This window comes from Bos grunniens, chromosome 10, assembly GCF_055505025.1.
Source record: "Bos grunniens cultivar Pamir isolate PY7600 chromosome 10, Bosgru_T2T1.0, whole genome shotgun sequence".
NCBI lineage: Eukaryota > Metazoa > Chordata > Mammalia > Artiodactyla > Bovidae > Bos > Bos grunniens.
The window spans coordinates 12584994-12612825 of record NC_141174.1 but is presented as its reverse complement, the minus strand read 5'-3'; the positions used below and the strand labels follow the sequence as shown (position 1 = coordinate 12612825).

General features: G+C 40.6%; 1 protein-coding gene across 9 annotated transcripts in view; it reads left to right on the top strand.

The window, feature by feature from the left end:
• NRXN3 (neurexin 3) overlaps positions 1-27832 on the top strand; it is a 1787606-nt gene that overhangs the window by 1359134 nt on the left and 400640 nt on the right. For all 9 annotated transcript variants that reach the window (XM_086319413.1, XM_086319414.1, XM_086319424.1 and 6 more), the window contains one exon: positions 12297-12478. In XM_086319413.1, the coding sequence (XP_086175539.1) occupies positions 12297-12478 (182 nt within the window). The remainder of the gene's footprint in view (positions 1-12296; positions 12479-27832) is intronic.

The window sequence follows — 27832 nt, the reverse complement described above, 5'->3', positions numbered from 1 at the left end:
GTGTCTATCTCTTTGCAACCCCATGGACTGCAGCACACGAGGCTTCCCTGTTCATCACAAACTCCCAGAGCCTACTCAAACTCATGTTCATCACGTCAGTGATGCCATCCAACCAGCTCATCCTCTGTCGTCCCCTTCTCCTCCTGCCTTCAGTATTTCTCAGTATCAGGGTTATTTCCAATGAGGCAGTTCTTTGCATCAGGTGGCCAAAGTATTGGAGTTTCAGCCATCATCTCTATAATATTTAGAACACCTTTTGCAATCCCTATTTTAATTAGACTTTTTGAAGAAATGACTCATGAAGTTTTTCAGGCCTTTTTGAAAATCAGGGATAAGATTATAATTCTACTTTAATAGGATGATGTAATGAATTTTGCTGATAGATATCTTTTTGTTAAAGTACATTATTTCTCATATTCTTTGAATGGTATATTATTCTCAATTCACCATTGAAGTTTATTCAGAAAAAATTTTAATCGATATTCATAAGTGAAATTAGTCTAAAATGTTTTGTTCTGTTTTTATGCTGTATATTTAGCAGATGTCAATATTAAGATTTTGTTGTTTGTGAATTGATTGAGGGAGATATTTAACTTTGCTTGTGATCTGGTATCATTTCAGTAATTTGGGGATTAGCTTTTCTTTGAAAGTTAGATAAAACTTACCTATAAAACCATCCAGACCTGCACCTTTTAAATACTAGGACTGGAATCACGTTTCCAAAGGTTTCTGTGGTCATTTAGTGTATTGAGTGTTTCTAATTTTTCTTAGAACTCTTTGGAAAATTATTTTTCCTAGAAATGATTAATTTCCTGTGGTTTTCAAATCTTTCTCTAAAGTTGTTCAAAATGGTCTTTTATATTTTTAACATTTTCTAGAGCTATGATTATATTCCCTTTATAATTTATGCTATTCTATCTTTTTTTCTTTGAGTTTTTCTTATTTATGGTGTTTCAGAGGCTTATACACTTTCTCTGACATTTTAAAGTGCAAGCTTTGGGCTTTTTAACTGTTATTTTCGAAATACATTGGGCAAATTTCAACTTTTATTAATCATCACATCTGAGCTATTAGTTTTATTTGGTTTTGTAATAGTGCCTTAAGTTAAAAGTTCAGTTAATTTCTGTTCATTTCCTTTATTATTATCTAAGACATTTTCTTCTGAGTAAAGCTTTATTTGTAGCTTATAGGACTTGATATAAAGCAGTCTCTTTTATTAATATTCTAATATTCTATTCATTGGAGTTTTTGAGTTATACAACCTAATTATGGAAATCATTAAGGATTTCTTTGTCAACAAGAATATGATCAGTTTTACAAGTGTTCCAACTTAAAATGTATGTGAGTTACTGAATGGGCTCCTTTGATAGATGATATTTAGATTCCTTGGTAATGTATCAGCTTCTCATCTTGACCGTTCTTTGCCAATTCATTTATAAGTCTTTTATTGTGCCCCTACATGTTCCTGGTACTGAGATAGTTACCAAAAGTTCTTTACTATCCAGGACTTTTCTAGTTGTAAAAGAAGCAAAATTTGAACTGTGGTTTGTGGTTCAGTTGCTAAGTACTATCTGACTCTTTTCGACCCCAAAGGCTGTAATCTGCCAGGCTCCTCTGTCCACGGGATTTCCTAGGCAAGAATACTGGAGTGGGTTGCCATTTCCTTCTCCACGGGATATTCCCAACCTAGGGACTGAACCCGGGTCTTCTACATTACAGGAGGTCTACTGCATTTCAGGCAGATTCTTTACCAACTGAGCCACCAAGTTTGAACTCGCTTAGACTCAAGAAGCTAGCAGCTGAGAGTTTCATATAAGAAATACCAAGGCACAGCTTCACAATATGGACCATCAAAATCAAGTGCTCAAACAATAAGACTTTCTTTCTTTGTCTAATTCCCAACTCAACAATTGCCTTCACTTTTTGAGCCAGTGTTTCTTTTCTCACAACCTCTTTCCCATTGTAGAAAATGGGGCCATGGCAGCTGTGTGCTTCTTATGGCATAACTTTATCATCAAGGAGGGACTGAAGGGTGCTCCTCTGGATCCAGGTTCCAAAAAAAAAAATGCAGTGATATTCTCTGATTGGTCTAATTCGTGTTAATTTACCATACCTTAGCTAATCAGCTGTATCTAAAAGGCAGAACCTGTTAAGGGCTTGACACTTACCATTCAAATCATATGATTGGTATGGGAGAAAATAGTTATGTCCACATGGAAGGGCTTAATTTTTAAGATAAATGAGGAAGATGTGCTAGGCATAAAGAAAAATGAAAGTTTCCTACAGGTACAATAATGTTGGTGAATCCCTTTACTTTTAGATGGTTACCATATGTGGGCAGGGATGGTATCATCACTTTCTTAATCATTGGGCACCTAGGCACAATCTTAAGTGATCATGATAGATACATGATCTTAAGTGATCATGATAGATATAGAGAAGGGATTTTAATAACTGAAATTTCTTTCTTTTGCCTAACTCTGACATCAGTTCTGTGATTAAGAGATATATCTCATGGATACTTCAGTCATTACTTTTAAAAACATTAGCCAACTTTTTTGAGAAAACAATGTTTTATGAATTAGAACTATAAATACTCTGAAGTCATCTGTTTATAGTCCCTGACCCCTTGAAAGTACGAAGTACATAATCAAGAATTTAAATCAAAGCACTGGAAACAAACAATTACTCTTCATCTGTATTTCTTTCTCACAGAATATTCAGTACTTAGAATCCCTTGGCTGTTCTTATTAGAGAACATTCAAAGCTGTGGAACAAAAGAAGGAAAAGGAGGCAGATAAATGCACTCCGAACTCCCCTTTTATTCTAACTACATCCCATGAGATGTCATCAGAAGGAATGAGTTTCCAAAAAACTGCTATGGAAAAGGCTGATGAGTTATTATAAAATGATCATTTTTATTTTTCTTTTCATTCATTTATATTTTGCCTAAGGACAAATGTATATAAAATCTTTGTACTTAGTTAATGCTCTATAAAATAGAATGATAGCATTGCTGTTCTTAGATATGTTACTTTGCTTTTCTAGGGTGTACTCTTGTTAAATCTAAGAAGTATTTCTATATATATACATATATAAGTATATATATGAAATATATGTACTGAAAACAGTTTTCAGGGTAATTTAGGAATTGAAGGGTAACGTAAATCAGAATGACTAAAAGTGGGCGTGATTTCCCTATCAGAGCCTGCCAAAAATTCACCAAAGAAAAATCATTTAAATGTCTTCACAGTTAGATTTCTTTTATAAATTGGAAGCTATTCCATCGTAGGGGATGTTGTGAACCCTAATTGATGAGTATTTATAAAATATTTCTACACTGAGATGAAGTGACAAAAAGCTGAGATGGATTCATGGGCAGATGCCTGAATGACAGTGTGAAGATAGGAAAGTATAGGTGAGCCAAGTTTTATTGATTAACTCAGCACCATTTATTTCCTGAGCATTCAGTGTTGATAGAGAGAAAAATTAAACAACCCTGTCCTTCAGGAGCTCATGGTACAGAGGATTCTGGGTTTTCTTTTTGTTTAGCAATAAAACAATATTTATTTTCTTAAACCTAAATGCTGTGCAATTTCCTAGTACTTATTTTGTTTTGCTATATGAGATACTAGCTTGGTTATAAAGTTAAATTAAGTTGGCTGTAGTTAATTTCTGAAATAAGGCTCATTATAGAGTCCACCCTTCATAATTTAGAGTTTTATGAGGATGGTGTGTAATTCATCAGGAGTAGGTTATTGTCTGACCTTTTTATATACTTGATAGAGAACAACTTCATATTACCATTGTTATGTAACTCAGATAAAATGACCAGAACAGTCAGCCCTCTACTGTCATTTCCATCCTGTGGGAATTGAATTTCTGTCTTGCTTGCTGTTTATTTTTTGCTACATGTTAGCAAACATTGTCTTTCTTCTCTCTCTCATTATCTCTATCCCCATGCAGTTACATAGGTAAATTTAAGGGAGATATATTCGTTAAGTTAGATAGATCTGGATTAAATTCCTGATTTCTTTAGATTTTGGGCAAGATTTTTTTTAACCTCATTCTTTATATAGCGTTTCTCATCTTTAAAACTGGAATAATGACCCTTATGAGCTGAGTTATGTCCCCTCAAAAGTTATGTATTTAAGTCGTAACCCCCCCAGTCATAACCCCTCAGAATTTAACTGTAATTGGAGACAGAGTCTCTAAAGAGGTAATTCAGTTAAACTGAGGTCATTAGGGTGGGCGGGTATCTTATAAAGAAGAAAGCAGGACACTGAGTAAAGAGTGCAGACCACAGGATGGCACAGTGAGGGGCAAGGCCACAGCCACTGTCAGGGCGGCCCTGACAAACCAATACAGCAGCGGTTCCTAAAGGGAAAAGTACAGGAATCTGAACTGTTGTACTGCAGACTATAATGCGTGAGAAATGACTCATCCCTACAGTGAGTATAATTATTAGTATTAGGATTAACATGAGCATCATAAATAACATCGTAAAACACTACCAAAGGTTTGTGAAAGAAAGAATTGCCCCCAAGAAAGAACAATGAACTTACGGGAATACTTTTAAGCAAAAGGAAATTTAAGTGCATCCCTGGAAGCTTTAGTTTTAGATCAATTTCAACGTATAGAGCAGAGTATCAGATCAGATCAGATCAGATCAGTCACTCAGTCGTGTCCGACTCTTTGCGACCCATGAATCGCAGCACGCCAGGCTTCCCTGTCCATCACCAACTCCCGGAGTTCACTGAGACTCATGTCCACTGAGTCAGTGATGCCATCCAGCCATCTCATCCTCTGTCGTCCCCTTCTCCTCCTGCCCCCAATCCCTCCCAGCATCAGAGTCTTTTCCAATGAGTCAACTCTTTGCATGAGGTGGCCAAAGTACTGGAGTTTCAGCTTTAGCATCATTCCTGCCAAAGAAATCCCAGGGCTGATCTCCTTCAGAATGGACTGGTTGGATCTCCTTGCAGTCCAAGGGACTCTCAAGAGTCTTCTCCAACACCACAGTTCAAAAGCATCAATTCTTTGGCGCTCAGCCTTCTTCACAGTCCAACTCTCACATCCATACATGACCACAGGAAAAATCACAGCCTTGACTAGACGAACCTTTGTTGGCAAAGTAATGTCTCTGCTTTTGAATATGCTATCTAGGTTGGTCATAACTTTCCTTCCGAGGAGTAAGCGTCTTTTAATTTCATGGCTGCAGTCACCATCTGCAGTGATTTTGGAGCCCAGAAAAATAAAGTCTGACACTGTTTCCCCTGTTTCCCCATCTATTTCCCATGAGAGCAGAGTATACTTTATCTCTAATTGAGGGATATGCTCTGAAATGTTGCCCCTGTGTTCTCCATGCCCGTTGGTTTTACTCATTCTTTAAGAAAGAGAAATAAACAGCCCCATATGGAGAGGGCCCTTGTGTGGCCGAGCAAAATGGGGCTTGGATCTCCCTGATGGTATACTTGACTCAGGCGGTATTGTCAGTTCCTCAGTTAGCTGAGCAGTAAATCTGATCATTTCTTTGCCAAAGATGAAGTATGTTCTTTAAAACAGATGCAATTTCTCTCTTAATGTTCAGTTCCTTCAGGTTTGCTTTATTTAAGGTGACTTCATCGCCGATTTAGGTGTTTATTTCAAAAATTTCAGAGTACACAAAATAGATATAATAAACCATCTATGAAATAAATACATTGCAGGGCTATTTCTAAAATCTATATCCCTTACCTTGTATTCCCGTGTGGCCCCTTCTGTAATGCCGAGATTTTGTTTTTCATACTTTTTTCATCTGTTATTTACCCTCCCCTTCTCCTCCTGGAGCTCTTGGCCTCCAGGAATTTCTTTACAGACGTTACGTCCCCTGGGTGAGCAAGATGGCCTGTGGAGGGGAGACAGGGCAGAATCAAGATAGGGAGGATCTGGCTCTGTCTCAGTCCCAGCGTGACACCACATCAAGTCATTTAATCTCTTTGAGCCTTTGTTTACCCTTCTATTAAAGCAGTAATAAAAATATTTACCGTTAGCACTTCAGCGGGTACTGGAGAAAGAGACATCAAATAAGATACTCCCAAAGAAAGCATTTTGAACACCATTTGAAGTTATGGACTTATAAGGACCTATTATTATGAACACCCCCTAAAGAGCCAGGAGTATACATAAGAGGAACCATGGAACAAACTAAATATGTAAAAGAAACTGAGAAACTTTGCTTTGCAGGTCATCAGTCATTATGAGATCCTTGAGTCTTCATTGCCTCAAAGAGATATTTGTCATTTTCAATGCCTTTCCATTTTAGTTTTATTATCTGTGTGATAATTGATATGAATTAAAGGTAATTTTAAGTTAATAGCAATAACAACATCTACTGGCATAATATATTTTGTGTCACTGATAGCCTATTTCCAAAAGGATTTACCAATTCACAATAAAGAATACAAATGTGAATAAGGTTGATGAAAGAGTAATGAAACAGAAATAAGGAATAGGAACCTGATATAATAAAGGAAGGTAGACATACCTCAGTGCCATTCTATTTTAGACTGAGTTCTCAGGCAGCGTTCAGAGTCCCAGGCAAGGAGACTGACATCTTGTTTCTTATCCCAGTATACCCACCAGGCGGTTTCCATGCTAAGAATTATATTATTATTTAATTTATTATTCTACCTGCTTCACTTTTCCACCAGTAAATTATCTAGTTCTCTTTTTAATTTTAATTTATGTTGATTGAAGCATAGTTGATTTGCAATGTTGCCTTAATTGCAGGTGTACAGCAAAGTGACTCGGTTACATATATCTGTATATGCTCATACTTGGTTGCTTCAGTCCTGTCTAACTCTTTGCGACCCTATGAACTATAGCCCTCAGGCTCCTCTGTCCATGGAATTTACCCAGGCAAGAATACTGTAGTGGGTTGCCATGCCCTTCTTCAGGGGATCTTCCCAGTCCAGGGATCAAACCCAGGTCTCCTGCATTGCAGGTGGATTCTTTACTGTTGAGCCACTGGGGAAGCCCCATATATGTGAGTGTGTGTGTGTGTGTGTATGTACTTTTTCAAATTCTTTTCCCACATAAGTTATTATTAAATATAGAGTATAGTTCTTTGTAAGTTCTCTTTAAATGCAACTCTCTCAGGTCTCTCCCTTTGGAGATGCTTCCAAACTTGTTCCATTTTAACACCAATTGAAAATTATTTCAGAAACAGTGAGTTTGTTGTTTTTAAACATAAATATATAACTGGTATAATATATAAATGCTTTTCTGGAGTCCCTGTATCTTTAATTATTTGATGGGGAAATATAATAAATTCCAGATAGTCTATTGTATTTTCTAACTAAAACCTCCCTTCTTTGTACACATACCTACACACACATACATGCAAATGTATACACATGTGTGTGGTGGTTTAGTCACTAAGTTGGGTCCAACTCTTGTGACCCCATGGACTGTAGCTCACCAGGCTCCTCTGCCCATGGGATTTTCTAGGCGTGTATATATTATCATTTCTAGTGTCAGTCTTAAATCGGACCTTGATCCTATTCCTGTTGGTAATCCCCTAAATGAGTAATATGCTGTATGGATATGTAGCTGCCAAAATCACCATCAGCTCCATCCCAATAAAGAGCTAGCCAGTTATGAAAACTATGAGCCAGACCCATTGTGGGTACTCTTCGGAAGAAAGAAGTTGGGGGTTAAGTAACATGTAATGCTTGTTGACTATTTGAAGAGGTAGTGTCTGTACCTAATCATAGCTAATGGTCACAGAATGGAGATTCCATTACTGAAACAGTGTGTTGGTTAGAACTCAGTAAAGCAACTTCAGCTGCTTGCCAACTTGGCCAAAATGCTACCACAGCATTTTTTTCCCCCTCAGTTGAATTAATCACTTTTGTTAGCAAGCAGAGAATTTACATGGTCCTGCAGCCCTGGGATTTCTTTGGCAGGAATGATGCTAAAGCTGAAACTCCAGTACTTTGGCCACCTCATGCAAAGAGTTGACTCATTGGAAAAGACTCTGCTGCTGGGAGGAATTGGGGACAGGAGGAGAAGGGGACAACAAAGGATGAAATGGCTGGATGGCATTACCGACTCGATGGACATGAGTCTGAGTGAACTCTGGGAGTTGGTGATGGACAAGGAGGCCTGGCGTGCTGTGATTCATGGGGTTGCAAAGAGTCGGACACAACTGAGGGACTGAACTGAACTAAACTGATTGTTGATAACTGTAGTATGATCTTAGCATAAGCATACTGAGCACAGTGAGAAACCAGCAATCAGAAATGCTAGACTCCTTCTTGGGGTGGAAGGCACGTGATGTGGAATGCATGGCTTAGAAGTGAAAATCTTTAATGGATTAAGGAGGCTTCTTATAGTTCCTGGGATGTTCCCCCAAAGTTTTTGTAACGTGATCTGTAATCCACATTTAAAAATAACAAAATGAACCTTTAAATTTGAAAATGTAAAACAAAATAATTCTATGTCCCCCCTGGGACTCTAAGGTATGTTTATATGAAAGTGACCAGAAAGCATCTATTTGCCTTAAAAACCATGCAAGATAACAAAGCTAACTAAAGAATAAAAAATGATAATAATAATAGGTTACCAGAGTAGAGGGTTGTAACTATTAATTAACTTCCTTTAAAGCCAACATTGGACCATGGGAGCATCCAGGGTTTTTAGTCACCCTTACTAGCAAATTCAGCACAAGAATACATTTTAATATTTATTTCTACATAGTAAAATAAGCCATATGTTAAGGATCAATGACTCAGTGGTAATGAATCTGCCCGCCAATGTAAGAGACACAAGAGACATGGGTTTGATCCCTGGGTTGGGAAGGTCTCCTGGAGGAGAAAATGTCAGCCCACTCCAGTATTCTTGACTGAAAAGCCCTATGGACAGAGGAGCCTCAGTCAGTCAGTTCAGTCACTCAGTTGTGTCCAACTCTGCGACCCCATGGACTGTAGCACGCCAGGCTTCCCTGTCCATCACCAACTCCCGGAGCTTGCTCAAACTCATGTCCATTGAGTCGGTGATGCCATCCAACCATCTCAACCTCCATCATCCCCTTCTCCTCCAGCCTTCAATCTTTCCCAGCATCAGGGTCTTTTCAAATGAGTCAGTTCTTCACATCAGGTGGCCAAAGTATCGGAGCTTCAGCTTCAACATCAGTATTCCCAATGAATATTCAGGGTTGATTTCCTTTAGGATTGACTGGTTTGATCTCTTTGCAGTCCCAGGGACTCTCAAGAGTCTTCTCCAACACCACAGTTCAAAAGCATCAATTCTTCAGTGCTCGATGTTCTTTATGGTCCAGCTCTCACATCCATACATGACTACTGGAAAAAACCATAGCTTTGACTACATGGATCTTTGCTGGCAAAATACTGTCTCTGCTTTTTAATATGCTGTCTAGGTTGGTCATAGCTTTCCTTCCAAGGAGCAAGGATCTTTTAATTTCATGGCTGCAGTCACCATTTGCAGTGATTTTGGAGCCCAAGAGAATAAAGTCTGTCACCGTTTCCATTGTTTCTCCATCTATTTGCCATGAAGTGATGGGACTGGATGCCATGATCTTAGTGTTTTGAATGTTGAGTTTTAAGCCAGCTTTTTCACTCTCCTCTTTGACTTTCATCAATAGGCTCTTTAGTTCCTATTTGCTGTCTACCATAAGGGTGGTGTCATCTCCATATCTGAGGTTATTGATATTTATGGACTGTATGGATATTTATGGACAGTTCATAGGGTCACACAGAGCTGGACACAACTGAGCATGCACGCATGTGCTCAAGGACTTTGTACCTTTTATGCCCTTTTCACCTATAAAGTTAGAATTATCTAACATAGTAACATCCTAAATTCAGAACAACAGAAGCAATAAAAATAACTGAAATAATACATTATATCTACTTATCCTAATATTGTCATTGTATAATGTCATTCTTTATTTTAAAAAGTGTAGTCATGGTGACCTTCTAGCCACTATATATAAGAAGTTGTGTTTTTATCTTTTAAAATACTCTTCCTCTTTGTATTCTATATATTGAGAATTACTGAATAGGACAGTGGTTGAAAATATAAGCAGTGTAGAAAGTTTCTAAAGTTATATATATCGTCAGAAAGCCAGACTAACTTTTGAAAAAATGTTAGATTTGTGTACTATGGCTTTTTTTCTTTTTTTATTCTGCTTCATTCTAATGAGAAGATGTGGAAAAAATGAAGTACAGTCAACTTTATATCCTTGGTATAGTTTATTATAGAATGATATTAAGCTATGATTGGTATTTGGTAAAGCTAGGATTTGGGAAGCGGTAGAGTCCAAGTGTAGACTTAAAGAGGGTGTCAATTATTTAAGTCTGATCTTTGGGTCTATACTTCCAAACAATGTTAATCAATGAACTATTCCATAGGACTATTGTTGTGAAGATCCAGCTAATGAATTTGAAAAATCTTTTGCAGATTGTAATGTACCATGTATATGTTGCTGCTGTTATCAGTTTTTTACTTCTTCTTTTTGTAGTGACAAACTTATTTCCTGATAGACTATGCATTTATTCCTGTAGCAGAATCCACTATATATTTAGGACTGAATAGGGTAAGATTTTATAAATGGTCACAAAAATGTCACAGGCTAATTTGCATTTTTGGTGATTCTATACAATAATTCCTGAGTGACCTTCAGTTTTCCAAATAAAGAATAAAGGGAACGGTGGTGATATTTGTAATCATCTACAGAAAGGAAATTATTTAAGTGTTTCACAGATGGAGAGATATTAAGGGTAAATCATTACATCCATGTTTCTAATTTTAAGAGGCTTTGAGGGCGTTTGTGGATAATAAGGAGCAAACATTGTTGTGCGTGTAGAATTAAACATAAACTTTCCATACCACAATCCTCAAATCTCCAGATGAATGTGGAGGGCTTTTTCAGACCCCATCCCCTAAGAACTGAGAAATTCATAAAAGGAAAATAATGTTATGCTACATGTAATACCCAAACTGAGCATACTGGAACAACTAGAATAGTGACCTTTCAAAGAGGACAAATTAAATTCTATATGCCTCAGAATACAATGTGGCTTAAAGCTTTAGAAAGGGATAAGATATGAAATATACTCCTAACTCTAGCCTCATAGCAGCTTACTCTGTTATTTCTGAACAGGCTGCATAACTCATTTCTTCTTCAAACAACATAATTCAACCCAATATTCTGTGTAAACTAAATGTAGACCCATGCTGGGGATTTTTAGAAAATTCGAGAGATATAGGAATGCTTGTCTCATGTTGCTTTAAAACAGTTTCAAGGATTGGACTATGATCAATGGGAAACTCACAAGAAAATCTGGTGCCAAATGTCCTCTGAACTTTGAGATGAATGACATATGGAATTACTCACTATGGGTAACATACATATAGCCGTGAAAACTACAATGATATAGCTGTTTTGGCTACCAAATCTGCATACTTTTTCCCAAATGCAGATTTTAAAACTTGTTTTTAAAAGTAGACCTTTGAAATGTATGAGATGTATTTTCCCTACTTTTCTTCCTCTTTTTTCCTATTTTTAAATTAATATAGTCTTACTGACCCTTGGGTTTATAAATTATAAAAGCTAAAACACAAGTAAACATTAAAAACACCACTGAATCCACTAGTCATGGTGAATGCTGCTTGTCATGATCAAAATTCATTCAACTGATGTTTTTTTTTCCCGTGTCTCCTGTATCTTCTTTTCGAAATTTAGTTTGGAAAGGAGTCAGAAACATCTGGTTTACTGGTATTCTGTCACAGCAGGGGGGAAAATATAGAGTTAATTTTTTAAAGGCCTCTGCAATTAATATTTATCACCTTTTTATATGGCAACATAAGAGTAAAATAGACAAACGCGTTGTCACGTAACTCGGTTTTCTCAGGCTTTCTTTTCTGAGAGGGTGGCTGAAGATTCCTTTCTTGTGCTGTCCTGGCTGAGATGGAAGATGAAATAGCTCTCCCAAGGTAGGAGAGCTCTCAGACATGGCGTGCTATCCGACCTCTCCCCTTGTTCAGCAGGACCTGGAGACGCGAGGACCATCTCTCGCCAGCATCTGCTTTGTGATAACTCATTTCGCCTGCCTCTTTAATTTGGGGTGACAGCGTCTTCTGAGCCCCTGCATTGCATCCCTCTTGGTCTCTGCATCTGGGCACGTGAAAGCCGTCGTGCTCCACGGCTCCCTGTGCAGAGTCTCGGCAGGGTAACCGCAGCTGGCGAGGAGCCCTGCAGGGTCCTCATGCTCCTTCTCTCCTTGCTTTCGCAGCTGGCGCCACGTACATCTTCGGGAAGAGCGGAGGCCTCATCCTGTACACCTGGCCGGCCAACGACAGGCCCAGCACACGCTCCGACCGCCTGGCCGTGGGCTTCAGCACAACCGTGAAGGACGGCATCCTGGTGCGCATCGACAGCGCCCCGGGTCTCGGCGACTTCCTCCAGCTTCACATCGTGAGTACCCGGCTGGGGCCCGGATTCTCTTGTCTTCCTGCTGGTCTGAGTGAGTGAGCCAGATAACTGCCGTGGAACATTCTAGGCTGACGCGACACCAGAGCACGCGTTTATATCCTTTCCTCTGTGCTGGAGCCACACCTAAGGGGTGCTGTGTGTTAAGCCTCATTTTCCCCCCTTGGATGTGAACGTGATGCCCAGAGGGTGCCTCGGGAATAGAAAATAAAACGCGTCCTGTCCAGACTCCCTCCCCTACTGTGTGGCTTGGCCGTGAGACATTTAGCAGACCACTTAGGTGCAAATTGGAGAAGGAAATGGCAACCCACTGCAGTCCTCTTGCCTGGTAAATTCAATGGATGGAGAAGCCTGGTGGGCCACAGTCCATGGGGTCGCAAAGAGTCGGACATGACTGACTTCACTAACCCTAACCCTAACCCCTATTCCACTTAGGTGGAATAAGAGACTGACCAGGTACAGTTCATCAGCCTGGTGCAAGTGGCAAGGCCATCTTGAGTGTCAGTGATCTCCTCCGTTTGGCAGTCAGCCAAGGTTGTCTCCAAAGAAGGGGTCCCCAACCTCCGCGCCAGGGACTGGTACCTCCCGCAGATAAGCAGCAGTATTAGGTCAGAAATAAAGTGCACAACGAATGTAGTGCCTTTGAATCACCCTGAAACCACCCCCACCCCACTCCATGGAGAAATTGTCTTCCACAAAACTGGTCCCTGGTGCCAAAAAGGTTGGGGACTGCTCTGTGAAGGGCCAAATAGAATATTTGGGGCTTTTTGGGTCATGCAGTCTCTGACATAGCTACTCAACTCTGCCATTGTTAATGTGAAAGCAGCCACGGCCAATCCATCATTAAAGAAATGTGCGTGATTATATTGCCATAAAAGTATATTTATAAAAACAGACTGCAGGCTATGCTTGGGCAACCGCTGCCCAAGCCCGCAGGCTTTCTTGTTGAGATGTGAAGAACAGATGGTAAAAACTGAGGCCACAGTGGATGGGGCAAACAGAAGCAATGCAATGGCCAGGAGTTGGTGTATGCGTGCGTCGTATGTATCCGACGGTTTGCTTGTATATGTAAACCCAATAAGACTGCACCCTCACTCACTGCAGATCATTAAGAACCCAGTGCAATTCAAAGAAATTAAAATGATTTGGAGGAAAAAATTACTTCATTATGAGGATAGAAAATATTTTTATAGCAACAATTAACCCATTTTATCACCTGTGAGTCTGCAGTTAGGAAAGTAGGCTAGAGAAGGATATGATTCTCATCCATAAGTACCCAAAGTGCAGCCACCAAGAGCAAAGAGAGGAATTGCTCTCATTAGTTAGCAATGACAAGGCTAGAAAGAATGGATTTAATTTGGAGCAATAAGAATTCAGTTTAAATAGCAGGGGGGATAAAGCAGTTAAGAAGAAAAGGCAACTGGGGATTATCACCAACCTCCAAAAAGGAGGAAAAGGGACGTTTCTTGGTAATCTTTGAATGTGAGTTTTGCTAACGCGCATATCTACTGAGGCACGTGGGGTGAGATTTCATTGCTGGGCTCTGGGGTGGTGGTGGCTGGCTAGAACCGTACAGCAAGCTCAGCCCTGGAAACTGCCCCTCTCCAGCACCTGCTCTTTCAGCAGCCCTTGGAAAGAAAAGCAGCTGGAAGGAAAAGGCTTGAGCTGGAAGGAAAAGGCTTGAGCTGGAAGCCTATCTGATCTCAGGGTGAGCCAGAACAAACCAAAAGGCAGAGAAGCACTGGTTAGAAACAATCGGCTTCAAAATGCAGAAGAGGGGTCTTGAAGAGAGCCGTGAACCTTTAGCACTTCCTCAGATGCTTCAGAGACCATATGGTACTCTGAGCCTGAGCTCAAGCCTTTTAAAAAGCCACACCAAGGAGCACAGAGAAACACAGCCATAGTTAGTACAGTTTATCTTTATTTGGCCTCTAAGAACCACCATAATTTACAAAACTGTGAGATTTATGCTGCATATAACTTAATGACTATTTCATGGCAGCTATAACTGGGCTATTATTACCAGTTCACTTGCATTTTCACAGTGATTTATCTTCTTTTTTTTATTCAGTGTGACTTACTAAGAAAAATATGATTTGGCACAGCCATGTGCATCCTTTTCGAGTCCAATAATGTGCTACGGGTTTATCCATTTCTTCCCATTTGTGTTTTGTAAAGCAGTTCCACTTTCAGGAGAAACATTTTCTTATTTTCTGGTAGTTTACTTGGAATTGGCAGCGTTTTTATAAAACGGATATGAGGATCCTGGGAACTTCTAGGGAGAACCAAAGCATTCCATTTTGACTCTTTTTTAAAAGCAAACGTACAAGAAATTTTACATCAGAATGTGTAGAGCTCCCTTGGGCATTGTGAACTTATTCCCATGATGTTCTCGTTGCTTAAACATTCTGGGAAATTCCAACAGATTCTCCTTCAGAGGTTGGGTTAGGAAATGCCATCTGGCATTTTTCAAGAAAAGAAAAAGAGACCCTATGATGTGAAGAAGCCACACCATTCTAGAATGGACCTGACATATCTCTGGCCTTCTGGAGCATGGGACCCCTTCATTGGTGTAGTCATTTCAAATCATCTTTTATTCACTGGTGCAATATCTCTGGTGTCTGCCAGAGACAGAAAGTGTATGTGATGGTACTCCAATAAAAATGTGCCTATAAGAACAGGCTGCAGATTGTACGTTGGTGACCACTGCCCTAGACTGGGCAAACGTCCTCAGAGAGATATAAAGAACATGTGATTAAAATCTGATGTCAGAGTAGGCAGAGGAAAGGGAAGGTTCCTTACTATAGTGGAGAGAAGGTCAAAGAACTTGACAAAATCCAGCCTCTTGCTTTGGACACTGACATAGCTGCATTAGGAAAATGAAGCCACAGATGCCTACTAGATAATTCTATGTGGTTTTCACTATCTGTCAAACATGGATTTGTTTATTAAACACAGTCTGTTTCCTTGTACTAGAGAAAATTACTCAGAAAGAAAGGAATGTAAGGGCCATTACTAAGAGCGGAAAGGGTTGGAGGGGAAGCAAAAGATTTCATTCCGCCTTGCAGTGCCCCTTGGAGAAGAGAACCAGTGAAAGCAATGACAGGTGTGAAGAGGACGTGAAGGCAGGGTGAATCCCAGGGGCGAGGAAAAACACAATCAAGTGGGCGTGAGCAAGAGAGGACACATTTGCCCAGAGATGGGCTCTGGCCAGGGTCATCTGTGGGCAGAGCTGCATTCTTCGAGTGTGGGTGTTAATTGTGGAAACAACCAGAAGTGCCTTGCTGCTACTCCTGAGTGGTTGTCAAGCTAATACATTGCTCAGAAAAAAAGTATAAACTCTGAAATTAGCATGTGTGTGCACCCACATACACATGCAAGAGAGAGAAAGAGAGACATGAACGGAGAGATTGAGAATTTGTGTTTCGTAAACTGCTGTGAAAGGCAGTTCCTAGGAATTCCTGACTTTTTGAGCAGTGGTAACACGGTGTTTCGAAGAAGCCCTTTTTACCCCCAACTTAACCTACCTGAGGGAAGAGAAAATTCTCTCCCAAGAACACTGGGGAGTCTGACCCCAGGATGAGCAACCACTCTCTAAAACAAGACTTGCCTGTTGTCAAGACCCCAGAGCAGGAATGCAGAGAACGTCATCCTGCATGCCAGCTGAGTCCTACTCTCTCCATGCAAGCTTTGCATTGGGAAGATTTGGGAGAATAGAAGGCAAATAAAGCAAGTGGAAGGGTGGGCTTCCACCAGCCTTGTCTGCCACCTGTGTGGAAGCAGGGCTGTTAGGATTGAAGTGAGCTGCCCATTTATTCTACTTCCTCTAGGCTTCATGGTCCTTCTTAACACGCTTGAAGTCTCCCATATCTCTTCCTTTGCTATCCTAAAGTCACCATACCTAAAAAGCCCTTTGGGGAAAGCAGGTATCTTTTTCAGCTCATATTCCCCTGGAGGCCCTTGAGTCACTGACTAGTTTAGTCAGTCTTTGTAAGTTCCTTCCCCCACCAGGTTGAAGTCAACCGCTCTGACAGGGTTTGAGAGCAAGTTTTAGTCAGTTCAGTCGCTCAGTCGTGTCCCACTCTTTGCGACTTCATGGACTGCAGCACACCAGGCCTCCTTGTCCATCACCAACTCCCGGAGTTTACTCAAACTCATAAGAGCAAGAAGGAGAAATAAATCAGCATGACTAATTTGGGGACATTTGGGGGAGTGGCAGGGATTCATGGAGAGAGCTTGGTCAGAATGAAGGCTTTGGTGCCCCGGGGTAAAAAGAATTGGTACAAAGAAAGGGACACCCGCACAGGCCTGGGGAGGCGCTGTACGCACACTTTTCCCTATTTTACACTTTGCTCACGTTATCTGTTGTTCTTGCCGAAAGAACAGGGGCTCTTCCTTGTTGGGCTGATTTCTTTTAAACCAAACATCTTCCCACTCACCTGGGTCTCATGGTAATTAAATAGGCTTGTTGAACAAGACAAGAATTAGATCATTAAAAAAAAATCAGAGAAGGCCAACAGATCAAAATAATTTAGACTGTTTGCTTCAAATTAGCTTGCATTTCTTCGTTCTTGGTTCACACGTCTGTGATGTGCTGCTTTCTGTGTCAATTATTAATTATGATATTAATGAAATCATAGATGAGATGTATCTTAACAAAGGTAAAAAAGTCTTTGCTGAAGTGTGCGCTCATGAAATCAAATTCTATGGAGGGAGGGTCTCGTAGAGCAGAGGGATTTTTACAAATCATTACGTCAAATATAAGTTCCCTCCTTTGAAATCTATTGTTGAGAAATTAATCTGCTCAGTATTTGGAGAGAAGCTATCCATTGTGAATGACATCTGCCTATTGACCCTGTGTGTTTGGAGCTGTGTCATGTTGCAGTCATCTTCTTTATACAATAGGGACAAGACTGAATATGACCAGAGAAAGGATTACCATGAGGTGCTTGCCATTGCTATCATGAAACTCCTGAAAGTCTCCTTTCACCACCTGCAAAATAGAAGGATGGGGAGAATTGGGCAACAGTCAGCTTCTCTTTATGTAGTTAATGCAGGGTGTAAAAAAGGCATCCTATTAATTTTCTTCTCTCTGTGTGTAATTCACAGTAAATCCTCTTGGATTCATTTTTTAATTATGAGCCTTTCAGGAACACTGAAAATTTATGTGTCAGGGCACCTGTTTTGTTTGACAAGAATCTATAACCTTCCCCGACTGTTTCCTTCCTGACTTACAATGTAGACACTTACATAAAATGAAGGAGTAGAGAAAGGGTTATTGTTCACATCGACCCCCTTTTCATAAGGGCATAGTGTTCTCTTTCCAACACCCCTGCCAAAAAAAAAAAAAAAGACTGATGGTATTCTCTCATTGTCAAGTTTGGGAAATCAGATATTTATTAAGTTTGGCTTGTATAGTATTGTTTTTCCATAATTTATAGCACTTGAAGAGACTCCTGGAGAAAAAATGGGAGCAGAGCTGAATTATGATAAATGGTCTGTTGCTCACATCTATCGCATCTATAAATTGCTGGCTCGGATGTTTCACTTGGCTGTCTGTGTGTGAGATACTCGCAGTAAACCATCAACCTCTGGGTTGGTCCTCAGTGAAGTTAGGTGGCTGCTAGCTTACGTTCATCTCTGGATTTGGCCAGTGGTAGAACTGGATTGGGTTCAGGCATGGCATGTGGGGGAATCTGCAGAGGAGTCCAGAGAAGTGTTGGCGTTCAAGACTGGTAACAGAAGTCAAGAGAAAAAGAACAGGGAAACAACAAAAGTATCCACCAGATGCAATTTCGCTTCCCACAGAGTGCTGCGCACTGCAGGCTGGCTCTGTTTTTCCTTTAGCTGCTATTTGTTCATGTTGAAAAAGGCCTCTTCGGGTTTTCTAGGCTTAGGAGCTTTTCCAGATCATTAGCCACTTCTGTGGAGAGGGCCTGCTGGGGACCCTCTCTGCAGCTCCCAGCTTAGCTGTTCCATCCCGGCAGAGTTGGAGGAGAAGGTGGGAGAAGGGAGTGGTGGGGGGTTTTGACGGAGTGACCGCTTATGTAAGCTGAACCAGAGGCAGCACCTGCATGCAAGTCGTGTGTGTTTTCTCAGATCTTTGCTATTCCCAAGATATTTTGATCTAAATCTGTTGATTTTGATTCCACGCATGGTGTTGAAAGGCAGAATGCCATAGTAGAAAAATGTGCTTAATTTGTGGTTGGAAGACTTGGATTTGAGTCTCATTTCTGTCCATATCCAGTGAGCTACTTGGCTTTCAGCAAGTCGCTCCACTGCTTTGAGCCTCTCCTTTCTCTTCTTTAAAATGGGCACCAAAAAAGATGACCTCATAGGTTTTCCTGGGGCTCAGACAAAATAAAGCTTTCAGAAGTTGTTATTGGCTAAGGACTGCGTGAAAAAAGAAGGATAGTTTTCTTGATGAAATATCTAGCAGGTGATGACTTCATTGGAGGAAAAAAAAATAGTGAAAGGAAATGTTTTATCATGAAAAGCAGACTTTCATTTTAAGTGTTTTTGAAGTTGCCTGAGACAGTTTCTGCAAGCAAATTCCTATTTTATCTGATCAAAAGCAAATTTTTGAATTAATCACATCTACAGTTGAGACTTTTGGAGGGTCCTGTTAGCATGCAGTGAAGAACCCAGTTCCGGCTGAGCGAGTCCTGATTGAGTCAATAGACTGCGTAGACCCCTGCAGCATCCTCAGTGTCTCATTGTAGGTCATGATGTCCCTACAGTGTCACGAGGCGATGCACTGTGTCTCCACTGTCCTTAATGTTCCAAAGGGCTCTATACTCACCTGTGAAATCATAGTCCATCCTGCCCTAAAGTTCCTTCTTCAGTTGTATGAAGCACAGCTCATTTTGCAAAAAGAAGGAGATGGAAGAGGGGGTGGTGGTCATGGTCCCATGGGTGGGTGGGGAGGAGCAGGGAAGGAGGGAGAAGGAGAAGGAGGAGACAGTAATGACAAGCAGGACCATCAAGGGAGCCAAATCTTCCTAGACGAGGATGGTGTGAAAGTGGTTTGAGACCCACCATGGGCATCAGATAAAGACCTAGAGGGCTTGGCCCTATTCTTGGGCATCAAGAGGGCCCAGAAAGGGTCATGGCTGGAAAGAACATCCCAGTGTGGGTCCAGCCAGATTGAGCAGAGTAGCTGCTGCTGTCAAGGAAACTGGAAACATAAAGGCACATATACAGATAAAAGCATTTCAAAGATTTTTGAGTCCTCAAACATAAAAGAAAAATGAATGATAAATTTAGTGTGCAGATGAAATGTATAGTAATATAGCTGGAAAAATTGAGTTGACAATGCATGTGGAGAATATTTTATAGCTGGGAGACAGTTATGAGAAGCGAGGCCAAATGACCATATCTTTCTCATTTATCACTGACACCACTGACACTTTGACTGTTAACTGGTGGCGGTCCTGTTTCAGAACCATCAATGCATATATATAGTATACATTTAGGAAAGTCAGAGTGAAGACGGTTTAGCTCCCGAGCGACACTCTTTATATGTGAATTGAGTGTCTTTTATGTGCCATGCTAATTGCTATGTTTTGGGAATTCTGTGATCAACCTTGGCTCACATAGAGCTAATGGACTTGAAAGAACATGGTAATTAAAATATGAGAAATTGGGTTTTCTACACATTTAGGAGATAACGTAAATACAACTCTTACTATATAGCTCCTGGCATATAGTGCATTTTCAATCATGGATAGCTTTGGTAATTTTTTATTCAATTAACGTTTTTTTAAACTCAGAAAACAATGTAATTTCCTAACCAATAGATAGACTTTTAACCAGACCTTTGAGAGTCCAACTTAACTAATATAAAATTCTAAGGAAGCATCAAAATATTGCTGATTTAAAGCCAACCTGGTGGCATATATCCTAGATTATTGCACTTATCAAATACTGAACAAGTTCTGAATAGCAGAGGCTTTTCTGACAGATGAATGCCAAGTGCAGCAAGCAAGCAAACCCTAGGCACCATCCAGTGAGTGCTGGGGCTCATATGACTTAATGACAACCCTACCTTAACACCATCATTTAGATGAATTATCTCATTGACCCACCGCTTACACTGTTACTGGTCATTACTTCTGGAATATTGTTCAGTGCACCAGGGCAAGAAATAACTCACTGACACCCTGAAGCTATAGATGATGGATTTTAGCTCCCTGGCTGCATTCAGAAGGCACGGAGCTCAGCATATTGATTGGGGAATTCATTAGCCACCCACCCCATAGCATCATGTGCTCAGATCCTGATGCTGTCACTGGGGCTGTTTCATCTTGTTAGTGTTTCCCTGATAGATGGCAGAGGGAACTGTACAGCTGTATTAGCCTCAAAGATGGTACTGACAGCCAGACCTGTCATTTCTCAGCCTGAGATGACACCTTTGGAACCTAGAATCACTTAAAGACATTTAGATAAGCCCTGCTGATTGGCCAAACTAACCTTCATCCCAAAGTCAGTTCATACTCGGACGAGAGGAGATGACCGGCAATTAAAATGTTTCCTATTCTATTCTTGACTCCTTAGTTAACCTCTTTTAATTCAGTTTATTTTTCTACTGCATTGTCTATAAGATGACAGGTAATTTAATGGCATAGATGATTATTTCCTACATTTATTTTGGACCGTATCTTCAAAGTTCATCTTACATGACTGCCATTGCCGTCACTCGCCGCAAATACTAAGTGCCAGGTACTAGACACTGTGCACAGACTTTGTTTACTTTATTATGAGCTCACAACTACTCAGTGAGATAGTCACTATTAATATCCTCACTTCATAAATGAGGCAACTAATGTTTAATGAAGCTAGAGAATTTTCTGAGGATTAGCACTGCTAATAAACAGCTGAGCAGGCATTCAGATCCAGTTCTGATTCTTAATTACTATTACACCCCTAATGAAAGTTTCAGAGTAGAAAGTGTAGCGGTGATCATTTTAATTCAACACGTATTTACGAAATGCTGATTTATTTGGAGTTGGTGGAGATAAATTTATTTGGAGTTGGTTGGAAATAAAGACTGTATACACAGCTCTGTTTTAAGGGAAGATGGGCAGTATACCAAGGAAGGTAAGGATACTACTGGTTCTAGACACTGAAGAAATGTGCGTGGACAGGGTGGGTCAGATTTTGGCTGGTGGAATCTGGAGAGGGAACATGCCAAATGAAGATACTAGCATGAGTGTAACCTCAAAGGAAGAGAATGCAAGCTGTATTCTCAAATTAGGTATACAGTCTGTCCACAATAAATGACTTGAGGCAATGGGCAGACTGTGGAATGGCAGAAAGATCCCAAGTTTTAGAGGCAAGTGGTCTATGATTCAAAAATATAGCTTTGCGTCCAACCAGCTCTATGTCCTTGGGTGAATTTTTTGACATCTCTGGAGGGCATGGCAACCCACTCTAGTATTCTTGCCTGGAGAATCCCATGGACAGAAGAGCCTGGCGGGCTACAGTCCATAGGATCGCAAAGAATCAGATGTGACTTAACACACATACACATAAAATAATAATGCTACATGGCAAATCTGTGTAAAGATTTATAATAATGTGTAAAAATGTTTCATGAGTCTTTTCTGGCCCATAGTAGATGCTAAACAAATTAAAGAAATATTTTAAGTTTATTATTATTTTTTTCTTTCCAGGTGTTTTAGGCCTGTAGTGGGGAGAACCTATAATGGGGAGAACTTGAATGCCATATGGACAGATTGGTTCTGAAAGCAGTGAGAAGCCCTTTTGAAAGTTTTTGAGTAGAAGACAAAACCCCCAAGGCTTAATTTTTGGGAAGGTTATTCTGGCTCTGTTGAAATAATATTTTTCAGTGGGTTTTAGGAAAATCAATAGCTAGAGATTATTGAAGTGGTCTAGGAAAAAGTTTTAAAGGATTTATTGTATGATGATGATCATATGAAGAGAATGAGGATGAAACAAAAGAACATTTCCTAGATAGAATCAATGGGTATCACTAGCTGGTTGGATGAAAAAAAAAAACAGAGCAAGAAGTAAGGCATCTCTGTACTGGGAAGGTTGTGATTTCAATAGCAATAAAAGAGGGGGACATATTAAACAATAGATTTTAGGATAAAATCATAGTTTGACTTTGGTTTTGCAAGTATAAGGCATCCAGGAGTCCATCTGCAGAGCTTCCCAATAGGAAGCATGTGATAAACTCAGATGAGGGAGAGGACCCCGAAAGAGGGACTTGCGGGTTCTCGGTCTGGCAGTGACGGTGGAGACTCTGAGGACTGCTAAGGTCTCTAAGAAGATAAGTGAGTGGGGACTTGGGAAATAGATACCCACCTTTACAAGAGGAAGAAGGAGAAGGAAGGAAGCTAAGAAAGAAGAGGCTAGGGGTTCAGGGAAGACCTAGGCAGTGAGGTTTACAGAAGTCAAAAAGCTTGGAAGAGGTTTTCAAAGCCAAAGAGTTCTAGAATTCTTTTTCTTTTTCCCTACATATTTAGTCAAACCTCTGTCATTTGACATCACTTTGTGGAGACATCTTCTTCGTCTTTATTTTTATTTTTTGCAGCATTTAACGTTTGTCACTCTGGCCCTCTCATCAGTCATTTCGTGTCTCTTCTCCGGGTAGTTGTCATAAGCATGACCGACTCAGAGCCAGAGGACAGAGTCTGGTCCTCGCTCTGTCACCAACTAGCAGACATCTCCAGGAGGTGGAAGAGATATAGATGGTGCCCGCCTCGGAATGGTAGACGAGCTTGATTGACAGAATGCTTGTTAGTGTGTCACCAACTAGCAGACATCTCCAGGAGCTGGTAGAGATATAGATGGTGCCCGCCTCGGAATGGTAGACGAGGTTGATTGAGAGAATGCTTGTGAGTGTGCCCGGTTACCATTGAAAGACTTACACAATTAAATAAGATCATTTTCATAGTAATATTGTTATGCATACCACCTGCTTGGGGCTTCTCCAGTGGCTCAGCAGTAAAGGATTTGCCTGCAATGCAGTATACATGGGTTCCATCTCTTGGTTGGGAAGACCCCCTGGAGAAGGAAATGGCAACCCACTCCACTATTCTTTCCTGGGAAATCCCATGGACTGTAGGGCTACAGTCCATGGGGTCACAGAGAGTGGGACACAACTTAGTGACTAAACACACACACCACCCACTTGAGCTCTGATGCCTAAGAGTTTGTGGTTGGAAAACTGCATGAAACCTAAAAGGTGCTAAAATGATTATGGTTGTAGTTTTCAATAGGAAAGTTAGCAACCAGGCAGATGGGGGTCAGAGTCAAAATGGGGATTGACCCCCTCCCAGATCCCACGACCTCCTGTCCTCCTCAGAGAGTGTGCATCTCTCAAACCTGTCTCTCATCCCTTGTAACATCACTTTAGGGGACGCTGTTTGGATTTAAGGTCATGCTGCTGCTGCTGCTGCTAAGTCACTTCAGTCGTGTCCAACTCTGTGCGACCCCATAGACGGCAGCCCACCAGGCTCCCCTGTCCCTGGGATTCTCCAGGCAAGAACACTGGAGTGGGTTGCCATTTCCTTCAGTGCATGAAAGTGAAAAGTGAAAGTGAAGTCGCTCAGTCATGTCCGACTCTTTGTGACCCCATGGACTGCAGCCCACCAGGCTCCTCCGTCCATGGGATTTTCCAGGCAAGAGTACTGGAGTGGGGTGTAAGGTCATGCTACAGTTCCCTAAATAAGAAATCCCCTGATCCTGGTGATCGCCATGTGCAGTGAAACATGGAATCTAATTACCCTGATTGTTATCTTAGCTTGGGTGGCTAGCGATACATAAAATTATCCAGCCCTTTTAAAAATGCAAGCAGCAGTACTTAGGTTCACTAAACCCTGTTGGAAATGAACTCCACCAGTTGACTTTCTGCACCTGCAAACTAATGTTCTGACCAGATGACATGCATGGTTTCGTAATCCCTTCTGTGTTTGCTGTTTTATTTATTGTCCAGACAGTGTGCCTGGCACTTTGTATATCTCATTTACTTCTCACAACACTGTCAAGTTGGTGAGATTACTTCCGTTTTAGAGATTAAGAAACTAAGGCTCAGAGGATTAAATAACCATTGTCTGCAGCGTTAGGGGAAGGAAAGAAGAGTAAATGTTGGTATGTTCTATTCTGACGTCATGCATAGCGCTTTCAAAAATTACCGATTCTGTACTGAGGTTAGATGCGGTAAATTTGGCAGGATTTACCTGTGATTGTTTTTTTCAATCCACACAGTCAACAATGGTAACCAGAAATGGAGGGATGGAGCACAGTGTTCTGCCTGAAGCAGAATACCTAATTGGAACTAAGTCACTTTATTTTTTAATTTAAAGAAATTCTTCATTTTACATTGCATTTTATTGCTTCCCAGTATTTTTTTTTTCATCTCAGCAACATAAGGTACCTACTTATCCCCAAACTGCTTTCTTTAATACCCCTATGCAAAATGGGCTTGGAAACCAATCTGAGGTTTTGCATGCAATATGGTGGACCATGAGATTCAAAAGTGACTTTTGTTGTTAAATTTTAACAAAAATTCTCTCAAATGTAGTCTGTCTGAACAGAGATTATTGGATAAATGCCTTCATGTGTTTCAATATGTGATAAATACCCTATTAACTAAGTCTTCAAATATTCTTATGTGAAAACTGTAAATGATATCAACTAATATAGAAACACATATAGTCTCTCTACAGTCAGTGTTTAATTGTATGTATTTCTAATTTAAAACCAAATGTGAATGTCTTTGCAGCGACCTCGGGCTGTCACCCACTGGTCTTTTAGTTTCTAATGTCTAGTGGTAGAGTGTAGTTAAAAACTTGAAAGGTAGACGTTTTCCCTGGAAATCATATTTCTTGAAGTAGGAACAGATTCCCTTCAATTTGCACCTAACTTGATGCCTAATCCCTGAGGTCGTCAGGCTTTTGTGTTTGCTACTTAGATCAGCGATGCTAAGAGTGGGTTTTGTTGCATGTCTAAACAGTTAAGTTTAATGCAACACTGAAGCTTGAAAGAAGAAAATGAGTTTGGGATGACGTGTTTCCCAGAACACAGTACACAATGGGGGAGGGTCTTGGACTATCCACAAAGCACAACTATTAAAAAAAAAGACAAAAATCTCCCAGAGGTTTGGTTGGGAAGGTATACGGGGGCATGTAGTGAGACGTATGACACAACAAACTTAGCTTTAGATGAGAAGCACGTGAGAGAATTTTTAAGTTAAAATTAACCAGACAGGTGAAAATTAGCAAACTAGTGAATAACAGTTTATTTATTTATTTATTGACTTTGACCACCTCCCACTACATGCCAGGTAAGTTCTAGGTACTAGGAATACAAGAGTGAAACCACATAGTCAAACCCCCTGGCCTGGTGGAGCTTACCTTCTGGTGGAGCAGTCCTCAGTGGGTACAGTCAGAGCCTAAGTTCTACAGAGCTTTGTGAAAGCCTGAGGTCATCCATATTTAATTGAGAAAGTACTGGGTTGGCCAAAAAGTTCATTCAGGATGTTACAGAAAAACCCAAACAAACTTTTTGGCCACCCCGATATTAACAGACTGGCAAATCCCTCCAAACTTTTCTTTCCGTCTTTATACTTTTCTCTATTTTCCAAATCTTCAGATGAACCTCCCTTACTCTTACAATCAAAACAGAGCAAAGGACCCTCCTACCAGCTGGGGGCTCTACTGTGACCACCACAAAGGCCACTCTAGTTTGTTTTCAGTACAAAAAGGAAACAAAAAGAATACCATCTTCACCCCCAGTTTCTGTTCCTTATTCTTTGAAATGATTGTGATTGTTCCTATCGTTTTGTATTATAATGGTGCAGGATACCTTTAGAACATCCACCCAAATTTCATAGACAGCAGAATGCTAGCGGTATCCATATAGCACTAACTGAGGAAAAAAAGAAAGTCGAAAACCAGTCTCAACCAAAGGAAAACCCACCCTCCCCAGAGCCTGACCACACCTCTGTCCAAGTCTATGGACTGTGAGGTCTGCACTTTGACCCAAAGCTTCCCCTCCCCCACCCCAGGCATTTGCAAGATCACCCCCTGTTGACAATATCAGCACAAATGAGATTTTTCATTTCCCTTAACTGAATGCTCCAGGGAACAGAACGGAACCACATGTTTCCCTTTGATTCCCACCCAAACACTGCAAAACACAGAGTGCGCTTCCTCCTTCAAGCTGTGTGTGTGCGTTAAACACATGCAAACATTGGACTGAAATGCAGACACAGTAAGTCAGCTCTGGAGAAAACCATAGAAGTCTTTTTTTTTTCTTTCTTTAACTCTTCATCTTTTATTTGAGCTAAATCTTTGCCAGTTTCAACAAACATTGTTTTACAAGGATTCTTCAAAGAACAGTTAAATTTGATCCATCTGAAATTGATGAATGGATAAAGAAACTGTGGTACATATACACAATGGAATATTTCAGTTCAGTTCAGTCGCTCAGTCGTCTCCGACTCTTTGCGACCCCATGAATTGCAGCATGCCAGGCCTCCCTGTCCATCACCAACTCCTGGAGTTTACTCAAACTCATGTCCATTGAGTCAGTGATGCCATCCAGCCATCTCATCCTCTGTCGTCCCCTTCTCCTCCTGCCCTCAATCCCTCCCAGCATCAGAGTCTTTTCCAATGAATCAACTCTTCGCATGAGGTGGCCAAAGTACTGGAGTTTCAGCTTCAGCATCATTCCTTCCAAAGAAATCCCAGGGCTGATCTCTTTCAGAATGGACTGGTTGGATCTCCTTGCAGTCCAAGGGACTCTTAAGAGTCTTCTCCAACACCACAGTTAAAAAGCATCAATTACTTGTCCATAAAAAGAAATAAATTTGAGTCAATTGAACTGTGGTGGATTAGCCTAGAGTTTACTATACAGAGTGAAGTAAGTCAGAAAGAGAAAAAATATGATATATTAGCACATATATATGGAATCTATAAAAATGGTACTGATGAGCCTATTTGAAGAGCAGGAATGGAGACACAGATGTAGAAAAAGGACTTGTGGACACAGTGTGGGAAGGAGAAGGTGGGTCAAATTGAGAGAGTAGCATTGAAATATATACATTACCATGTGTAAAGTAGCTAGCTAGTGGGAAGTTGCTATATAACACAAGGACCTCAGCCTGATGCTCTGTGACAATCTAGATGGGTGAGATGGGGCAGGCAGAGTTAGAAGCAAGGTTGAAGAGGGAGAGGATATATGTGTACATCTAGCTGATTCACTGGAGAAGGCAATGGCACCCCACTCCAGTACTCTTGCCTGGAAAATCCCATGGATGGAGGAGCCTGGTAGGCTGCAGTCCATGGTGTCGCTAAGAGTCGGACACAA